This window comes from Sturnus vulgaris, chromosome 4, assembly GCF_052056855.1.
Source record: "Sturnus vulgaris isolate bStuVul1 chromosome 4, bStuVul1.hap1, whole genome shotgun sequence".
In the NCBI taxonomy this organism is placed as follows: domain Eukaryota; kingdom Metazoa; phylum Chordata; class Aves; order Passeriformes; family Sturnidae; genus Sturnus; species Sturnus vulgaris.
Window position 1 is genome coordinate 47,194,985 of NC_142246.1, and position 17,869 is coordinate 47,212,853.

Sequence of the window (17,869 nt, forward strand, 5' to 3'; positions counted from 1 at the left end):
TCACCCACCACCCAGCATCAATAATACCTAAAGTAAAGTCCTTGAGAGTGAAACTTTGCATCTCAATTTTATAAAGGGATCAGACTGAAGTGTGCATTTGAGGAATAAAGAACATCTGTCTGGTGGCTTAAGCAGGGAATGATACTAGAGAGAAAGTATATAATTAATTAAAAAGGAATCAATCAAACCTCCCTTCTCTGCTCTTGTGGTGGCACTTCTGTATTTTACTCAGCCTCAATGCCTAGTTTATGAGCCCAGGACCTCCTCCATGTAGAAATCCCTGGGGAACTGGTATCTCCATGTATTTTCTTCTGAGTAAGTCCCCGACAGCCTGTGCTTGTTGGAGGAAGCGGGAATGCAGCACTGAGAGGTGTTAACTTGCATGACCTATCAAATCCAATGCTTCATCTGCAGACGAGCTGTTAATAAACACTGCCAGACCCAGCAGTGCTCGCACGCAGGGCTTGGCTGCGCACGGGTGTCAGCCCATGGTTTAGCAGAGTCACTGTTTTGTCACAAGTTTATCGTCTTCTAAACAAATGTGTCTCTTTGTGCCCGTACCATTCAGCATCCTCCCCATAGGTTGTTGAATTAAATGCCCCTGATGCATTCATTAAGGATTGCTTAAGAGGTACACTGTGCTTATGAATCCTCATGGGCTACTTTAGAAATCATCAGATGGATTCCTTAATTCCTGTGAGATTCTGCACCAAACACAAGGCTGAAGTTGAAAATTGATTTTTTTTCCTTTTTAGCAGTTGAGCCACAGTCCAAACTTGTTGAAATAAATATTCAGGAACTAGGAAATACTTCTTGAAAGAAAAATACCTCATTGAGAATGCAGCCTTCACAGGGTGCCAGGGAATTTCAGCTACAGCAAAGTCCAGTTATTATGTAGCAATGGTATCGCTAGGGAACTGACAGCTTTCATCAAATATTGTTCCTGCAAGTTCCTACCCTCCAGATGCCAGATCTCCAGGAAGCAATGTCACCAGGTAGCAGCACACTAAAGAGGGTAAAACCAGGTGATAGGTAATTACTATTGGTTAGCTTGTAACTGACTCTTTGGAAATCAGAGGAGATACAGGATATGTGGGTAGAGCTGTAAAATTATTTTTCGTTCTTTGTAAGAAAACAGTTCTGTGATTTTCGGTAATGTATGGGTACAAGAGCATCGCTCTGGTGTTCCTTTGGTGATGATTGAGTGCAGCTGCCCTTCAGCCTGACCATTGCTCCCTACTTATCTCTACCAAAACCCAGCGGGCCTTGCATAGCTGCCAAGTGCTCTGGGTAAGGCTCTCCATGCAAGCATAACTCTTTTCACTGTCACTAGTTATCTATCTTACCCTCTGTTGCACAGACTACTGGTAGGGATCTAGACCCAGCATTTTTTTTTTCTACTGTGTTTTTTAAGCAGTGCAAGTTCTTCCACCATCTCACAAAGCTTCACATATTGATTGTTATTTTATGCTCTCCTCTTGGGATTGTCTGAATATAGCTATTCCCAATAATAAGGAAGGCAGATCTGGAGAATCAAACTACATTTATTCAGGCTTCGTGAGGAGACACTGGAAGGCAATACCTGTGGTAGATTGATTTTTAGCCACACATACAAATAAGCCTTACGAGTAGTAGTTGCAGCAATTGGCAGAATTGAGAATTGTTGAGTTTGCCACTTTAGCAAGGGACAGTCAGATAGATTTTCCTCTGCTGTGGTGTTAATGTGATTAAAATCTCCAGATGACAGTGTCCATTGATTGGGAGCCCTGCAGAGATGTCACTGTTTGGGTATGCTTAATGAGGTCCCTGGGGAAGGAAAAAAATAAGTTAGGTCTGGCTTTCCTTCCAGTTTTGTCAATAAAAAGGACAAAGAAATGGTTTGGGGAGTCAGGTGAGTTGTGACTAAGAAATCTGCTGACAAGAGGGAAGGGCTGAAGGGAGTGGCCCCACACTGAGGGATTTATTGCCAAGAAGAAGAAAAACGCTGATGCAAGATGCACAGTATCTGCCCTCACAGGAAACCACAGAGCGAGCCATCACTTTAATAGACCTCATTACTTCCCCCAAAAATTTATCACATGGGATCCACACCACCCAGGCATGCATGCATATGCTTATGGGTCTATAAAGCTGCACAGATGATGTATTATTTCTTGGAGCCATGTAAAATATTTGCACGATTTCTAAATCAGTCTGTGCTGGCCTGACCTCAGATTTTGGTCCCAACCGGGAGCTCAAATGATTTGCATTGAAAAGCTTTCTAGAAAGGCATCTGGGTCAGTGCAGTAGATGGGTCTGAAAAGCAAGGTTTGTGTGCTTGGTTCAGTGGTAGGGGTCTTTTTTGGAAATGGAAGGGTAATTTGCTTTGGGATTTTGACTGAGCCCAAACCTCAAAGTAGTGAGTTTATGCAACAAGTTTTCTGCCAAAAAGACTGATGATAACTGCAAAGATCAGCACAAGTTGTGCTCACACACATGGTCCTGAGAGCCAGAGAACCTCATTATAAAACTCTTCCAGTACTGCTAACCAGCAGGTTTTACGATAAGCAAGCACCATACTGAAAAAAAGTGTTATTCCTCATCTTCCTCTATTCCAATTTTTTTGTTTGTTTTTTTAACATTACTGTGGCTTGGACTCCATCCTGAATGAGTCTCTTTCACTTTCAAGCCTGGTAAAGGAGGACTGTGTGGGTGAACTGCAAGGTCGATTCGTTCTCCTTCCCAGTTAGGAAATGGTCAGAGGGAGAGGCTGAGGAGCAGCTAGGAAGTAAAACATCAGAAGGAAGGTTTTACTGTTGGGGCTTGTTAAATTCTTGGTGTTCTCGTGCCCTTGCATTTGTGTATGTTTTGGAGGGACCCATTTCTGTTATTCAGAGCAGTGGATTATAGAGTTTGTAATAAACATAATGGTACCTAATACAGCATTGGTACAATTCCTGCTGCACTCTTAACTGTAGCCCGTGTATTTCCAGGCTTTTGAGTCAGTCCTGGGATTTTCTGTCACCCTGTAAGGGAGTATATTTGAAACAAGATCCATCAGAGATGCCAACTACTGTCTTAAATTCCTTTTCAGGGGCTTTCTAGAGCATAGCAGCTGCTCACAGCACACTGCCCCATTTTGAATTCTGTAGTGCCAAGGCTGGCTGGAAAGGTTCCTGCCTTTCCCAGTCTTCGTTTTCCCCACTATGAATGAGAGCAATGAAATCATGTCTTTAAGAAGTGGAGGAGAGACTATTTTAGCTGCATCATTCACCATTCCAGGTAAGTGGCATGGCCATGGAGCCAGCCAGAGCAGCACAGCAGGGTGGGCAGAAGGGCACTGGAGGCAGCACCTGCTTGCGGGATGGATGGAGAGTTGGGATAGCTCTAGCAGGAGAAGGCTGGAGCTCACTGTGGGGTGCATGGATACAGGAGTTTAGAGCAGAGAAGAGCCAAAGAGAATGCCCATTGATAGCAATCACATTCACCTCCCCAAAGAAAGTGAACATTTACAAACAGTGCGTTCTCTTTCCTCTCTCAGCTGGAGAGGTAAAGTTGAAAGTGGGAACAAAGGCATTAGTCATTACAAGCTTTCAGGCAGTTCAGGAAGTTAAAGACATTTTCTAGTCTGAAACATTTGTGAAAATTGTGCTCTTAATTACAGTGGTTTAGCAATTTTATAGATACCTTGCAGCCTTTGAGACATACGGGCTGAAGAGGATGATTTCTGTCTTCTTTTTAAAGAATGAGATTAACATAAGTGCTCTTAAATTACTGTTATGTTAGTTCTTGGAAACTAACTTGGACTAGATTGACTTTGAAATAATCAGATTTTTCATTCTACAGTGAGACTTTGGGGTTATGTTTTTGTCCATAGTTGACTCACTGGTTGTGTCTTCAGGCTTTTCCTTCATAGAAAAGGTTGGATAGAAGCCTTTTAAAAATGAATTTCCCACATACTCCATTGCTACTGAATAGGATTAAAACTCCATTTTTACAGTTTTATTAAATGAAGGTATAAGTAAAGGAGAACAGAAGTTTTTAAGAATATTGGCATTGAATTTTCCACCTCACTTTTGTATCTGCTCATGTCACAAGGAGTTAAGACCCCATCATGAATTCCGATCCATACCTGATTTTATTCTGGAGTTCACTGGTGCAAAACAGCTACAGTAGTTAAAACAACTGCAAAACTTTCATGAGGGAGAAAATCCAAGTATTTTCTCCTGCAGTTAAGGTCAGCTGCTGCAGTCTGGTCCTATGCAAACTCAGGAGGTGTGACAGTGGGGAGGAGGTAGAAGCATGGATGCTCTTAAAACTCACTTTGTAAGTTCATATTCTCTGTCACCTCTGTCTAGCTGTGTCAGGCCAAATCTGGTCCTGGTGTTTGCCTAACATATTTTCCTGAGGGAAAACAGAGGGAAGGCAAGGGTCTGTCTGCATGTGTGGAAGGAACATCTGGTGTTCAGGCTATGTCAGAACATTTTCAGCTGTTGGTGTTTCTAGGACAGCACAACTTTGTAAATTTGCACTGTATGTCTCTGCACATCACTCTGTATTTTTATATCTTGAAAGTGTGCTGCCAAAATATCAAACGTACAAGCAATGAAATGTTGTTAAGAGGTGTACCAATAGCTTTTATGTCTATGAACTATTTATCTTGAAAGATATAGGTAATTTAGATTCAAGACTTTGGACTTGAAGGTTTAGACAGCAACTTCAAAAAGTGAAAAGAAAATCTGCAGTAGCTCAAAGGACTCTGAAGAAAATTCTTCCTACTGGAGTGTGTTTACTGTTATTTCAACTACAGTGTTTTCACTGATATGGAGTCAGACCTCTTTCTGCTTACATAAAACAGACCTCATGGGTAGGGCACTGAACCACAACTCACAGATTCACAGAATAACCTGAGTTGGGAGGGACACACAAAGATAATCAAGTCTAACTCTTAAATGGCTCATACAGGGATTGAACACACAGCCTTGGACTCATGAAGTTGCACATCATTTTTATCCCAACTCGGACACAGATTTTTGATAGGACAATTAAATTTCAGTTTACCTCGCCTCTCTGTCTTTGAAATGGGATTTATGCCTAATCAGCTTATAAGGCTATCACACGAGTGAAGGCCATACAATTCTGTGAGGAATTCATACATACAGTGCTAAGGGCCTTGGAGATGCCAACACAGACAGAAGTCTGAAGGAAGTTGCCTGAAGAGACCCCAGCTTATAAACAGCCTTTGTACCTAGCAGTTATTCACACAGTATTGTCTGACCTAAAGCTGTTGCTGACCTGAGTATTATTAAGGTTGGTAACTGTGGGACAGCCCAGGCTGGAGGTGGTAGGCTTGGCTGTTGGAAACCAGACAAGACCAACATTTGGAATGGCAGAGGAAAGTCTGCTCTGTGGAGAGAATGGAGATGTTCTTTTCATCTTAGGTGGATTCAGTGAGGAGATAGGGCCTTCTGGGGAGGTACTGGGGTCAGTTCTAGGAGCTAAAACAAAGAAGTGATTTACAAATATCTTGAAACAACAGTCTTTCTGCAGGAACAGGTCTCCCTCTTCATCACTAACCTTGGCATTGCTTAAAAGCACTTTGGAAATGTTGAAAGACAATGAAACCATAGACTAATAACATTAATTTTCTTTGCCATTTCTTATAACATTTGGGCTGAGTTCTTCAGTGATTTGAGCAAGTGTCTCTCTAGGATTTCAAGGTAACTCACTGTTAGTGAGTCCTGTCTTTTAAATGCTTATAAAACACCTCAAAAATATTACATTCAGAGTTAAGAGTGACCAGATCCATACTCAGTACCATTCTTTTTCAAACTTTTTTGTGACTACCATATCACTGACCAAGAGACAGATTAATTTAATTTGGAAAAGTTAAACACTCTCCCACAAACCCAGCAAAATATTCTTAATAAATAGGCACAGGCTTACAAAGCTGGTTCTTCTAGGCAGTTATTAATACAAATGAATATTTCATGTAGGTTGCCCTTGTGTCACATTGTCCATTTAGGATGTTGGGTGCCAGATACTTTTCCAGGCTGCTTTTCTGTGAGTTTTGAGGACTCATTATTTTGCAGTGACTTAACAACAGATCTCATTAACTCTGTGAAATCAAACTAAGAGCCATTAATTCCATGGAGGTCACTACATGGAGCAACAGTCAAACGGTAGCTTTCAGTCATTGGTTACATTCATTTGTGCTTAATGATCAGCTTTTCAGCATACAGTACAAATATGATTTTGCAATCAAAGATAAGTCTAAAGAAACCATATCGTTTCTACACCAATTTAAATACAGGAAGATCCAAGACTTTTGGTTATTCATGGAATTAATGTAACTTAAATTTTATTGAATATTGAATATAACTTTATTCAAAATTGAATATTGAATAAAACAGGAGTCACATCTGATATAGCATTTAGGTGGTCTGACAGCCTTTTCATTACACTATATATTAAGATTTTCGTAGGCATAATTGATTCCTTCTCTCTTTTAGAAGATTTGTTCCATCTGGAAAATCCAACTTTTTTTTAAAATACTGTACCATCTCATATTGGTATCAACAATTTGGTGCTGCTCCTCCCTTCCCCCTAGACAGATGTGGATGAATATGTCCATCAGTAGAAAAAAATCACAACAAGACTTAAGATGTGATTCATTTGAAAAAAAAAAGAAGTGGAAGAACAGTTGCAATGAAATCTAACCAATCCATAAACACCCAAGAGCAGCCTGGGTGTCAGAAATCAGATCAAAACAATTGCAAATTCTGCTGTATTGTGCTGCTCCTTTGCCATGTTCCTGCACATGTCAACCCCCCAGAAAGCAGGGCCCGCAGGTCCCACATTCTCTCTCAGTGATACCCTGTGAATATATGCCCATGGGCACAAAAGTTTAAGGAAACTTAATTAGCCAGGAAACACTTGTCCTTTGCTTCAGTGCACTGGAAGGTTGGTGTGTGACCACGTTTGCAGAACTGCAGAACAAACCTAGTACTCATGTTGAAAATTTGTTTTGTTACAAACTCTTTTTTAGGAATGAGTTAAAAAGCGCAGCAAGGGAATGACTGAATAATGTGAGATGTTTTTTGACATGGAGATGCACCCACCTTGATGCATGGTGCTTTGTAATACCAGGAGTTCCTGAGTTTCTTTACTCTTTTGACAACTGTCCTGTTGGGGAGTTCAGCAGTGTTTGATGAAGCTGCATTTCTTTTCAAGAAAATTAGTTCTGAGAGTTGTTTCTTATACATGCTTCTTCCCTGCATTTTCCCAGTATCAGTTCATAGTTTGCGTGTGTTCTGTTGCTTGGCTAAGCACAGAAATACTCTGCTGCCCCTTTTTATGGATACTGCTGTCTCTAGATGTGCTCTTAGGACTGCCTTGCTGCTTGGAACTGACAGACTGAGGGGTTGCTGTACTTCCCTACACTCCTGTACTGACTCAGCATTAGCAGTGCCACTCTTTCCTGACGACTGTGGGATTTAAATCAGAAGGGCACAGAAAGGCCATTTTATTATGTTATGAGTTAACTTTTCAGCAGCAGAAGGAAAGCTTGGAATAACTGCCAAAGTACTCCTGCTGACCGTAACAGGAAGGTGAACATGGTTTGATTTGTCATGAAGAAAGATGTAGGAAGCTCCACATTCTTCACCTGCTGCCCTTTAGACATTTCAGAGTGTTCCCTCTGTAAATATTGCACATGCTAAAATAAAAAAAAACTGAATAGTCAACAAACAACTAAAAAACCTCCTTCCCCTCTTTTCTTGCTGTTATGGTACAAGCAGGCTGCAGTCAGTGTGGTCATATCAGCTCCTTTCCCAGGACCACTGTCTGCTCCATGTGGCTTTCACAAAGGAGGACGTTGTGCTTTTTGCCATAGCCTTGTGCTTCCAGGGCACAGACTTACCTGCCAAAACTTCTGTGAGTCACCGTGTGAGCAGGTCGGGGCAGAATTAATATATTTTCTCTTTTCCAGCTGGGCCTCAGGCTGGGAGCTGGAGCTGGACCTGTAGGAGCTCTCTCTGGGTGGCCGGCTGGCTCATTGCTGGACTAGCCCAGCACACCCACAGCATGCTGTAGTCCAACATCTCAGAGACTGGTTGAACCAGCTGGATGCTGCATATACAGATTGCATGGTTTGCTTGGTTGAATTTTTTTAAACCAGAGCAAAGACTTTCCACTCTGTGATTATCCTTTAGGACATGTTGCTCTAAATTTGTTCTTATTTGGAAGTCGTATTCCCTGCTCAGTTCTGCAGTTTTCATCCTGGACTGGGGTGTCCAGAGGTGTCAGGAGCCAAGTGTGGGAATGGTTCTCCATAGAAAGCAGCCTTAGCAAAAATGGGCAGTGACCTCCACTGTGAGGAGAAGCTGAGCCTGCTAGGACGCCAGCTGTGGTTGGACTGAAGGCTCACAGTACCTGCTACCCACCTGGGCTTTTCACAAACAAATACTTCACTCCCTACTGGTGGGTAGGATGGAGACAGCAGAAAGTAGCAATAGGCTTCAGACAATAACACCTGTATTGTCTTCCCATCAGCCAGCTCTCCAGCCCTTAATTCTATACCTAACCCATGTATGGGATGTGTTTTCAGGCCCTCTGAGTACTGGATTTCTGTGGCTATGTTTTGGTAGCAGGAGGACCATTTCTCATCCCCCTTCTCCCCTCGCCATTGGGGGAGAGGAGGTAGAGAATTCAGGAGTAAAGTTAAACCCAGAAAGAAGAGAAGATGGGGGGTGTTTTTAAGATTTAGCTTTTATTTCTCATTGTGCTACCCTAATTTTGTTGGTATTAAAGTCATTTCACTAAGCTGACTCTGTTTTGCTCTTGATGGTAACTGGTGAGTGATCTCTGTGTGCCTTTATCGCAGCCCAAGGAGCCTTTTGATATATTTTATCTCTCCTGCCTAGTTGTGGAGAGGACTGATAGAGCAGCTTTAGTGGGTATGCAGTCAGGATCAAGCCACCAACCTCTGTTTGAAAACAAGTTTGAGTGCGAAAAATATTACTTTGTATTTTACTCATGGATATATTTTGATCATACCTTGGACACTAAAATATCAATTGGACATTTTTAACTTACCAGAGAAGTCACTGCCTGAAGGGAGGAGAATGTAGGACATTTTGAGTCTGAATAGATAAGAAGGCTGCATTAGATGGTGCAGTTTGTTTCTCGAGTTGTAAAAGACTATAATTGTACAGTCATACACTGGTACCTTATTTTGAAAATTCCTGCACATGATTCTCACTAGATAGACTGCTTTGGTAAGCAGTTCATTTCAATACCTCACAAAAGTTACAGCAGAGAGCAGGGCGAAGACAGAATGAAGCAGAAGTGATTTACTGAGTAAGCAATGTCATCACTCTGCTGCACATCATGTCTTCGCAAGAGAGAAATTTGTTGGTTGATTTTACCTTACAGAACAAACAAGATTAAGTGGCAGAGGCACAAAAAGCAGTCTTAGTTCTCTGGCTTCAAGACACATTTGCAGGCATGCATTAGATCTTTTTCAGTCTTGGGTGGCGCATACTTGTTGGCTAGATAGTGTTTTGGCATGCAGCACTTCCCATAAGCAGCTACTTGCTCATGGTGTCCATTTAGGTAATTGAATCAGTTACTTGGAGTTTGCTATCCTTCTTTTGCATAAAGCCTTCCATGGTGAATTAATTGAAAATGTAACTTGGTTTCTACTGATAGCTCACACAGTGTAGAGCTGTAACTGGAGTCACTTCTAGATTTGTGGAACTATAGGAAGCCACCATCCTGTGGAATTGTGGAAAAGTGTGTGAGTGTGAATCAGTGTCTGTGTGCTCCCAGGAGAGCTCTGCAGTAGTTGCTAAATGAAAAGACAGGCAGAATTACATCAATGTAATCTCAAAGGCAGCAAAGGGACACTGTAATCCCCACCAGGCACAGACTCTGTGGCTCTGTTATCAGTCTAGGTTAGATCCCTGGGTATCCATACCCAATCACAGTTAGACCATTGTTTGCCTGTTGCTCGAACAAGTGTTCTTCTCATTTGTGTTTGAGTTCATGGCACAGAATTCTCTTTGGTTTTAAAACTTTAATAGCAAACTTTTTTTTAGAAAAGCAATAGAGCTTCTTTACAGAAAAAGACATATTGCTTGCAGCTATTTGATTTCATCATTTAAAATTTCTTTTTCTCTCTCCGTTTTAATGTCAGCACTGAGATACTTGCTAATGGGAGAACCAGTGTATCATTAGGTATTCTGCCTGATCTTCCTCCACCCAGTTTTGCAACCACCCAAAAAATAGGAGCAGTCAGCAGCATGCCCTGGCTAGCCCGAGGAGTTCACTGCCTCAAGAAGTGATCAGATCACATCTCTGTCAGGATCTCCTGTCTTGGGAATGAGAAATGCAGCTCCTGAGAAAATAAAAAAAAAAGCGGGTGGGGGGGACATGTTTTAAACACCAAAGAGAAGACACAGAATGAGTTGTACCACATTTTCAAAACTCCTTCTGCAGGTTTTGGCAATCTCTGCTGAGATAAAATGACTGATGAAAGATGTGAGAAAAGTGTGCTGAGAGAGCCTTTCTGGGAGGAAACAGCCCTACATGGAGAGGATGCATTATGAGCAGATGCTGAGAGCACTGCACTGTCTCCTCTGCATGCAGGGGTGGGTGAACATGAAAGGCTCTCTTGCCTAAGCCTGGGAATATGTGTCTTGCTTTGGGCAATGCTAATGGGAAACATAGACTCAGCTAAACTTCCTCAGCACACCTGAAAACCACAGCAGGGTGGTTTTTTACTTGCACATAGCACAAGAGGACTCATCTGGCAGTAGAGCCAATGAGCAAATACCACTTTGCAAATAGCAGATAATAATAGTAGCTTTGTAAGTGCTCACAGTCGTCTGTGAAGTGAAACTTCAGGCATCAGAAGTATTGGTGCAGGAGCCAGGATGCAGCATTTCTCCATGGGTATGACCTGGCTGTAGAGCCCCATCTGTGATGCCAGACAGCCCAAAAAGCAGCAGGCACTGTGTCACTCCACTGGGCTGCAGATTCCATGCAGGCGACAGGGGAGAGCAAGCTGCATGCATTGTTTGTTAGCAGCAGGCAGATTTGACTGAGTGTATCAACACTGTCGATTTGGATATCTAAATATTCTGTGCATATTATGTGTAGGTTAGGTAGCAGTTTTTATGTGCAATAGGCTTACTAGAACCATCTAGTCTGACCATTACCATAAAAACTGCCATCGAACTCAGCTCTTCAGGCTGCCTAGAAGATTTTAAAAGATTTTTACAGAATACTGACTTCACAAGACGAGGATGAGTAACAGAGGAACTGTTCCTTCTTTCACACACTTTGCATAAATGGTAGCTTGTATTACCCACATGTGTTTATTTCACCAGTTTTAGGTGGCTTGTTTTGCCTGCTGTCACGTCATAGTCACAAAAGACAATGAGGCAAAGTGGGAACCAGGTTAGGGTATGGTCAAAAAGTTAGAGGGGAGATGAGATGGAGCTGGATAGAGGAATTAGGACATATGATGTAGGCATAAAGTAAGATATACTCAACCTCAAAATAGATTGTGTCTGTCTTTGCTCGCCATAAAACAATGAGACAAAACTCCTTCTGCAGAGCTCCTTGCTAGTGAGACAAAAGCCTTTGTTTCTGATACGAGCTGGATGTCAGCCTATCCCCTCTGTAATTACACTAATTAATGCTGTTACAAATCTCTTGAAGTTTCTTATTTACCGGACACTGTTGCCTTGCATCTCACTTTGATGAGGTAAAGGTGAATCTGCTGCTTACAGCTTGTTTTAACTACTTGTTTTCTCTGTTAGCAATGAACTGTTAAGGGATGAAGTCAAGCATGTGCACCAAAACTCTGTCTCTGACTGAGATTTCTCATCAAAATTTGTGTGCCCTCCTTGGGTATGGCTGTGCTCAGAGATCCTGTGGATGTAACAAATACAGAGAGAGATGAGAGAAAACTACTGAAACCAAAAAAGTGGTCCTGATTGTGTTGCTAGTACAGCATTTTATCAACTCGTTTATTGTAGTTTCCCAGCGATCAGCATTAAAACTCTGCATGTTGTTTTGCACTGAAATAGATGTTTCTCTGCTCCTGAAATCTGAAGGATCATTCTTATGGTAATGAAATAAAAAACATTGATGTTAACATTCCAGACTTTCACCAGGAGATGTGGCTGCACTCCAGTTTACAGGTCTGAGTTCAGAGTAACTTCCTAGAAGCCAGCAGAGTTTCTCCAACTTTCAAGCTGTCTCAAACTTATTATTTCTGCAGTTATGGCCTTTTCCTCATAATGATTTGAAGTGATGGCATGTAGATTTCAAATGTCCACTGACCTTTCCTAATTTTCTCTTTTTGTTTTAAAGTATATTCGGTGCTGTTCGAACTGGTGCTTATATGCTGTACATTTTGATGACCAAAGGCCTGAAACAGTCAGTGTGTGACCAGAGTTTTTACATTGGACCTGTCAGCAAATTCTGGGCATATGCATTTGTGCTAAGCAAAGCACCGGAACTAGGTGAGTACCCTCTCTTTCTCTCATATGCATTTGTGTATTTTTAAAGAAATGTCTGTGCAGGAAGCACAAAAAGGGTCTCATCACTGTCAAAATCTCATTTAAGTCTCAGAAAAACTGAGTAAGCATAACCAACCCCAAAGTACATGCTTTAGTCTCTAGAGGTCAATTCCAGCTTGTGAATGTGAAGCTGAGTAAGACCTTTCCCAGCCCAGGAATAAACTGCAGTGATTATACACAGCAGGGCAGGCAAGAAGTAAAAGCAGTCTGATCCATACCTCTTCCTGAACTACTTGTAGGCAAATTGGAGTGGCATAATCAGCAGCCACACACCCTGTGGCTGCAGAAATGGGGGTGGGCTGTAGCAGCTGTGTCAGCAAGAAGCTTTGAGTCAGGCTCTGCCTCATTTCTGCAGCTTTCATTCTTTAATACACATCTAAGTGTACAATTATGAACAGTAAGCTGCTTCCTCCCTAGACTATGAAAGCTGTGGCTGTTTCCTCCAAGTAGAAACCAGTTTCCCATAATATCCCTAGCTTTTCCAGTCCTGATTTTTATAAACTTATATCACTCCAGCAATTTCTTGATAAGGATACTTACGGATATACATGTGAAAGACAACTTGAAAGTCAGTCTTCATATGTTCTCATGTGACTTATTAGTCTAAGAAAGGGTTGTTTTAATGGAAAGGAGCAGCCCTCCAGCGTTTATTTCAGAGGATGCACTTTTTAAACCCCAAAGGACTGCAGCTGTCACTGTGTTCAGGTGTGCAGCAAAAATAAGACTTTACCTTTTAGCAGGTAATTTGATTCAGCAAATGAGATGACTGCAATTCATCAGCATTAAAACTAGAATGAGACAGACACCAGCTGTCTTGCTGTGTCAGAATCCCTTCGTTTTCTGCCACTTAAATTGCCACAAACTCACAGAAATTTAGTTATTAAAAATGGGGAACATCAGCTAGAACTGCTCAGCAACAATAAATTGAACATAAGATTACTTATTATAATATGAGTCAACATCTTGCATTTAATGAATTGAACAGCAGTGTTATGGTCTATTATAGACCTTGTGAAGACTGCAGTTTTGCTTCCATCCATGACTAATATTCATGACTTAGATTTCCTAGGATACTTATACATTAAACTAAGTCCCCAGGTTCAAATCTCAGGGATCCTTTTGGAAACACCGTGTGTATAACAGTGAAATACAAGCAGTATACATGTACGTCCATATATGTAATTGAGATGCTCATTGCAATCATGAGAAGCAGACAGAAGGAAAAAAGCAAGAAAAGGAATAATATTTACTTTTCTACAATAGTAAGATGGATTTGCAGAAAAGGGATGTGTATTTCAACATAACCCAAATTTCTTTCTGGAAGTATCTCTTTCAGTGTGGTAGGTTGCATATGCAACAGCTTTTTTGTGTATTACCTCAAAAGGCTCTACTGATTTTATCTAGATTCAGTTTTCATACAGACATTTGAATCAGAGGACACTATGTTGGTTCCTCTAGGTTTTCTTTTCTCTGTCAGGCTGCATTTCTCTTGCAGTCACAGTATATAATGGGTAGCCTCAGAACTAGAGATGATACAAGTACATCCACCTACTTCACCCCAGACCTTTGTGGATAATATTTGCAGCAAAGGGCTACCAAGTAAACCTGTGGAATTTTCAGATGGGGTTATACAAGAAAATGTAGATGCATTGCTTTGCTAAAGATTGCATAGAGATTAGGAGCCAAACTGGCTCTCAGACGGGCTCTCAGATCTAGAGCTAAGGTGTATTTCGTGCTCTAAAATAGTGTAATACTCCAGCAAGGGCAAAGGGAAGAGAGCACTGCGTTAATTATGGAATTGTTTGATATGTCTCTCATTTCCTCCCCTCTTCTTTTCTTGTGTTTTGTTTTTGTTACAGGTGATACAATATTCATTATTCTTAGGAAGCAGAAGCTCATCTTCTTACACTGGTACCATCACATTACCGTGTTACTTTACTCGTGGTACTCCTACAAGGACATGGTGGCTGGCGGTGGCTGGTTCATGACCATGAACTACGGAGTACACGCCGTCATGTACTCCTACTATGCCTTGCGGGCTGCTGGCTTCAGGGTCTCACGCAAGTTTGCCATGTTCATCACCCTGTCGCAGATCACTCAGATGTTGATCGGTTGCGTGATCAATTACCTGGTCTTCTCCTGGATGCAGCAGGGCCAGTGCCATTCCCACGTGCAGAACATCATCTGGTCCTCTCTCATGTACCTCAGCTACTTTGTGCTCTTCTGCCATTTTTTCTTTGAGGCCTATATCGGCAAAACCAGAAAAGAAAGAAAGGTTGACTAGTGATAGAAACGAGAAGCCATAGCTCAGGGTCATCAAGAAAAACAAAATTATAAGAAAAAAATAGGCACAAGGAAACACATATATGTATGGTGCAACTAAAACTTGGCAGCTTAGGGAAAGTTAGCATGGTTTAACCCAGTAAGTTTATGATCCTATCATGGTGAGGACTCACTGAATTCTACTCTATCTCAAAGGACTGCTGATGAAAGACAACTTCCTTCTTGTACCTCTCTGCTCTAGAAAAGAAGGAGAAAGGAAGAGAAAAAATCAAGATAAAAGGAAAGAAAAAAGAGAAGAAAAGAAAAATTGAATAATGTTAAGGGGGGAGTAAAAAGTGCATTAAATAATCAGTGTGTTTCCCCAAGGTGGAGGAGAGACTTTTATTTAAAAAAAAGAAAAAAGGTTTCTAAATCCTTTCTAATAATTTCTCTGCATTAAAGGAAAAAAAAGAGCAGAGGTGACAAAAAAAATCTGTCTATAATAACAACAAGATTGCAGAATTTAAATCTTTTCCATAGAAGGTTGATACCTTTAGCCAAAATGAAGCCCAAAAAGATGTTTCCTGCATGGAAACTGGCTGAGCTCCACACTGTGGTTATGTATGGAAAAGAGACAAGATTGATTTCTCTGCTATGTACTCTGCCAGGAGAGCAGAACTCAAACACAGAGTGACCTCCCTCAGAAGGCAGAAAGGAGCAGTGCTTCTTCAAGAGTTTAATATGAAAAGATGCACTGTTGCAATACATATCTCAGAGAGTGCATTTTCCAAGTGCATTTTTGAGCTAAAGGCAAGGAATTTCTACAGCAGGATAAGTCATAGAGGGTTAAATCAATCAATATTTGCTAAATTACCAGGGGCTAATAGTGGAGGGATGTTCAGGAAGGAGAGGGAGACAACTCCCCTCACGAGATTTTTAGGAATTATCCATTACTCTTAATTTAGCCCACAGCAGCACTGAATTAAATGGGAAAAATCGGGGGAAATCGCAGTTAGCGAGAAGAGAGTGATTTATCTGCCCAGTGTTTTCAGAACAGATCCCCGTGGTACAATCTGGATTCTGTGTTTTTGCAGATACAAGGATACCTGCCTGAGTTGGGAGAGGTGGCAGGACTGAGCGACTTTGGGTATCACTGTGCTTCTGCATCTGCCTCCTGGGCAGTGCAAAGATGTTCAAAGTGCCCTCCTCTGGTCATGTGGAGATACTACTACAAAACATACTTGGAATAGGTTTTTTTGAGATTTGTGTAGAAAAAATTAGTCTAAATGAAGTAAGTTTGCTGCAACAGCTTGACTCTAAAGTCCAGAGAGAGTTATCTTTCATTAAATAAATACATTTCTGCAGAATCTGTACTGTAATATCAGACTGACTGCTTATGAAGACACTCTTTCTTCTCTGAAGTCAGCTACAGATGCAAGGAGAAATGTATTTCACTCTGAACCTTAGAGGGTTAGTTGAGAACAGCCATATTCTTTCAAAGACAAGTAGATTGCATTATCTGTGATATTCCAGTCCTTACAAAGCCAAATAAAATGTGTAAAAGTTCCTAGTATTTCAAAGACGCAAGTATGTAAACTTGATGTTAAATGTGTTAATGTAGTATTCTAAATTGTAACAGCTAGGTAGTTTAACTAAACAATTAGAAGAACTAGATCAACAAAATAGGGACTGCTGTTCTGCATAGAATATACACACACCTATAACTACACCATATATACATTCTGTGAATTGTCAACAAGAAAAAACAGCCCAGTGGCAGAGAATCACATTTCCTGGCTAATGCAAAAGATTGTCATTATCTTTCTTGCTTTAATTTGAGATTGTACAGTACAAAGGGATTTTTTTAATTATTATTTTTAGCTTTATTTGTGCTGTCATTCATGAAAAGAGCTGCTTTAGTATCCTGTTTAAAGATGACAAGGGCTTTCGGTGTCTCATTATATACAAAAGAAAAACAAATAAAGTTACATTCCATATTATGTGAATGGTCTTACAAATCAAAGGCCTTTTCAGGCTCAAATCGTAATTATAACAAGCAGAAAATGAGTTTACATTTGTGTTATTTAAGTTATTGATGTGCTGACATTTTATAGTACAAAACAGAGCAAAATGTGATATGCAGTAATGAAGCTATGATATTCATTAATAGGACTTCTGTATACGTGGAAATATTAGACAAAACCAATTAAATGTGTAAACCATTTTGTTATACAGCTTGGGAGTAGATAATTATAATGCTGAATAAGCCTTTTTCCTCATGTTTAATTTTGCCCTGGCTAAAAAGCAGGTTAAGAAGACTGGTAAAGAGTAGAAAAGGCAAAATTAAAGTTAACTGCAATTAGCTGATAAAGCACTAGTAGAAGCCCACCATTGTGCCATTTAGAGCCTCAGTCCTGTGTGTCTTAAGTCTCTCAGAGAGAGCAAGAGGGGCTGGAAATAGTCCAGTGTCTGGAGCTGAAGCTGGAGCAGAAATCTTGGACTCTCTGAAGTCAGTGGAGGCTTTGCTGTGCTTTGAACAGAGCCAGTGTGCCTGAATGCCTTTATCTGAGCAGAAGGGAAGGAGCCCTGCACATCTCCTGTGAATTTGAGGCTTATGGCTCATGACTCAAAACCTGTATTGATGGCAAGTGACATCACAGCATGGCGAGAACTTGCAGGCCAACTTTAACACGGGCATGAAGCAGGGTGGGTTGCAAACAACAATCTACCCTGTTTCATACCCAACTTCCCTTAATTGTATAGGATTAACCCCCCCACATTTCTGGGTCCTGAATTGCAATGCTGGCAATGCCAACACTGATTTCAGCAGAGCAAGAAATTCACTTGCTCTTTGCCCATCTCCCAAAGCCCTCCTGGGTACCTCTGCAGCGTTCCCAATGGCTGCTCCTCACCATGCCCACTGCCCTCCCAGACAAGGCTGGGTGTGGGAGAGGCAGCTTCCCTGCTGCCTGGGAGGCGGCTCCAGTGCAGTCACCAGCCCAAGTGACCTCCTCAGCAGGCAGTGCAATGGACCC

The 17,869-nt window shown here is 41.2% G+C and overlaps 1 protein-coding gene across 3 annotated transcripts in view; it reads left to right on the forward strand.

Annotated features, from left to right (window-relative positions):
- The window catches only part of ELOVL6 (ELOVL fatty acid elongase 6), a 72,274-nt gene extending 55,440 nt beyond the window's left edge, over positions 1–16,834 (forward strand). For all 3 annotated transcript variants that reach the window (XM_088163825.1, XM_088163827.1, XM_014878303.2), the window contains 2 exons: positions 12,364–12,515; positions 14,432–16,834. In XM_088163825.1, the coding sequence (XP_088019951.1) occupies positions 12,364–12,515; positions 14,432–14,856 (577 nt within the window). In that variant the 3' untranslated portion in view covers positions 14,857–16,834. The remainder of the gene's footprint in view (positions 1–12,363; positions 12,516–14,431) is intronic.
- Positions 16,835–17,869: the final 1,035 nt, after the last annotated feature.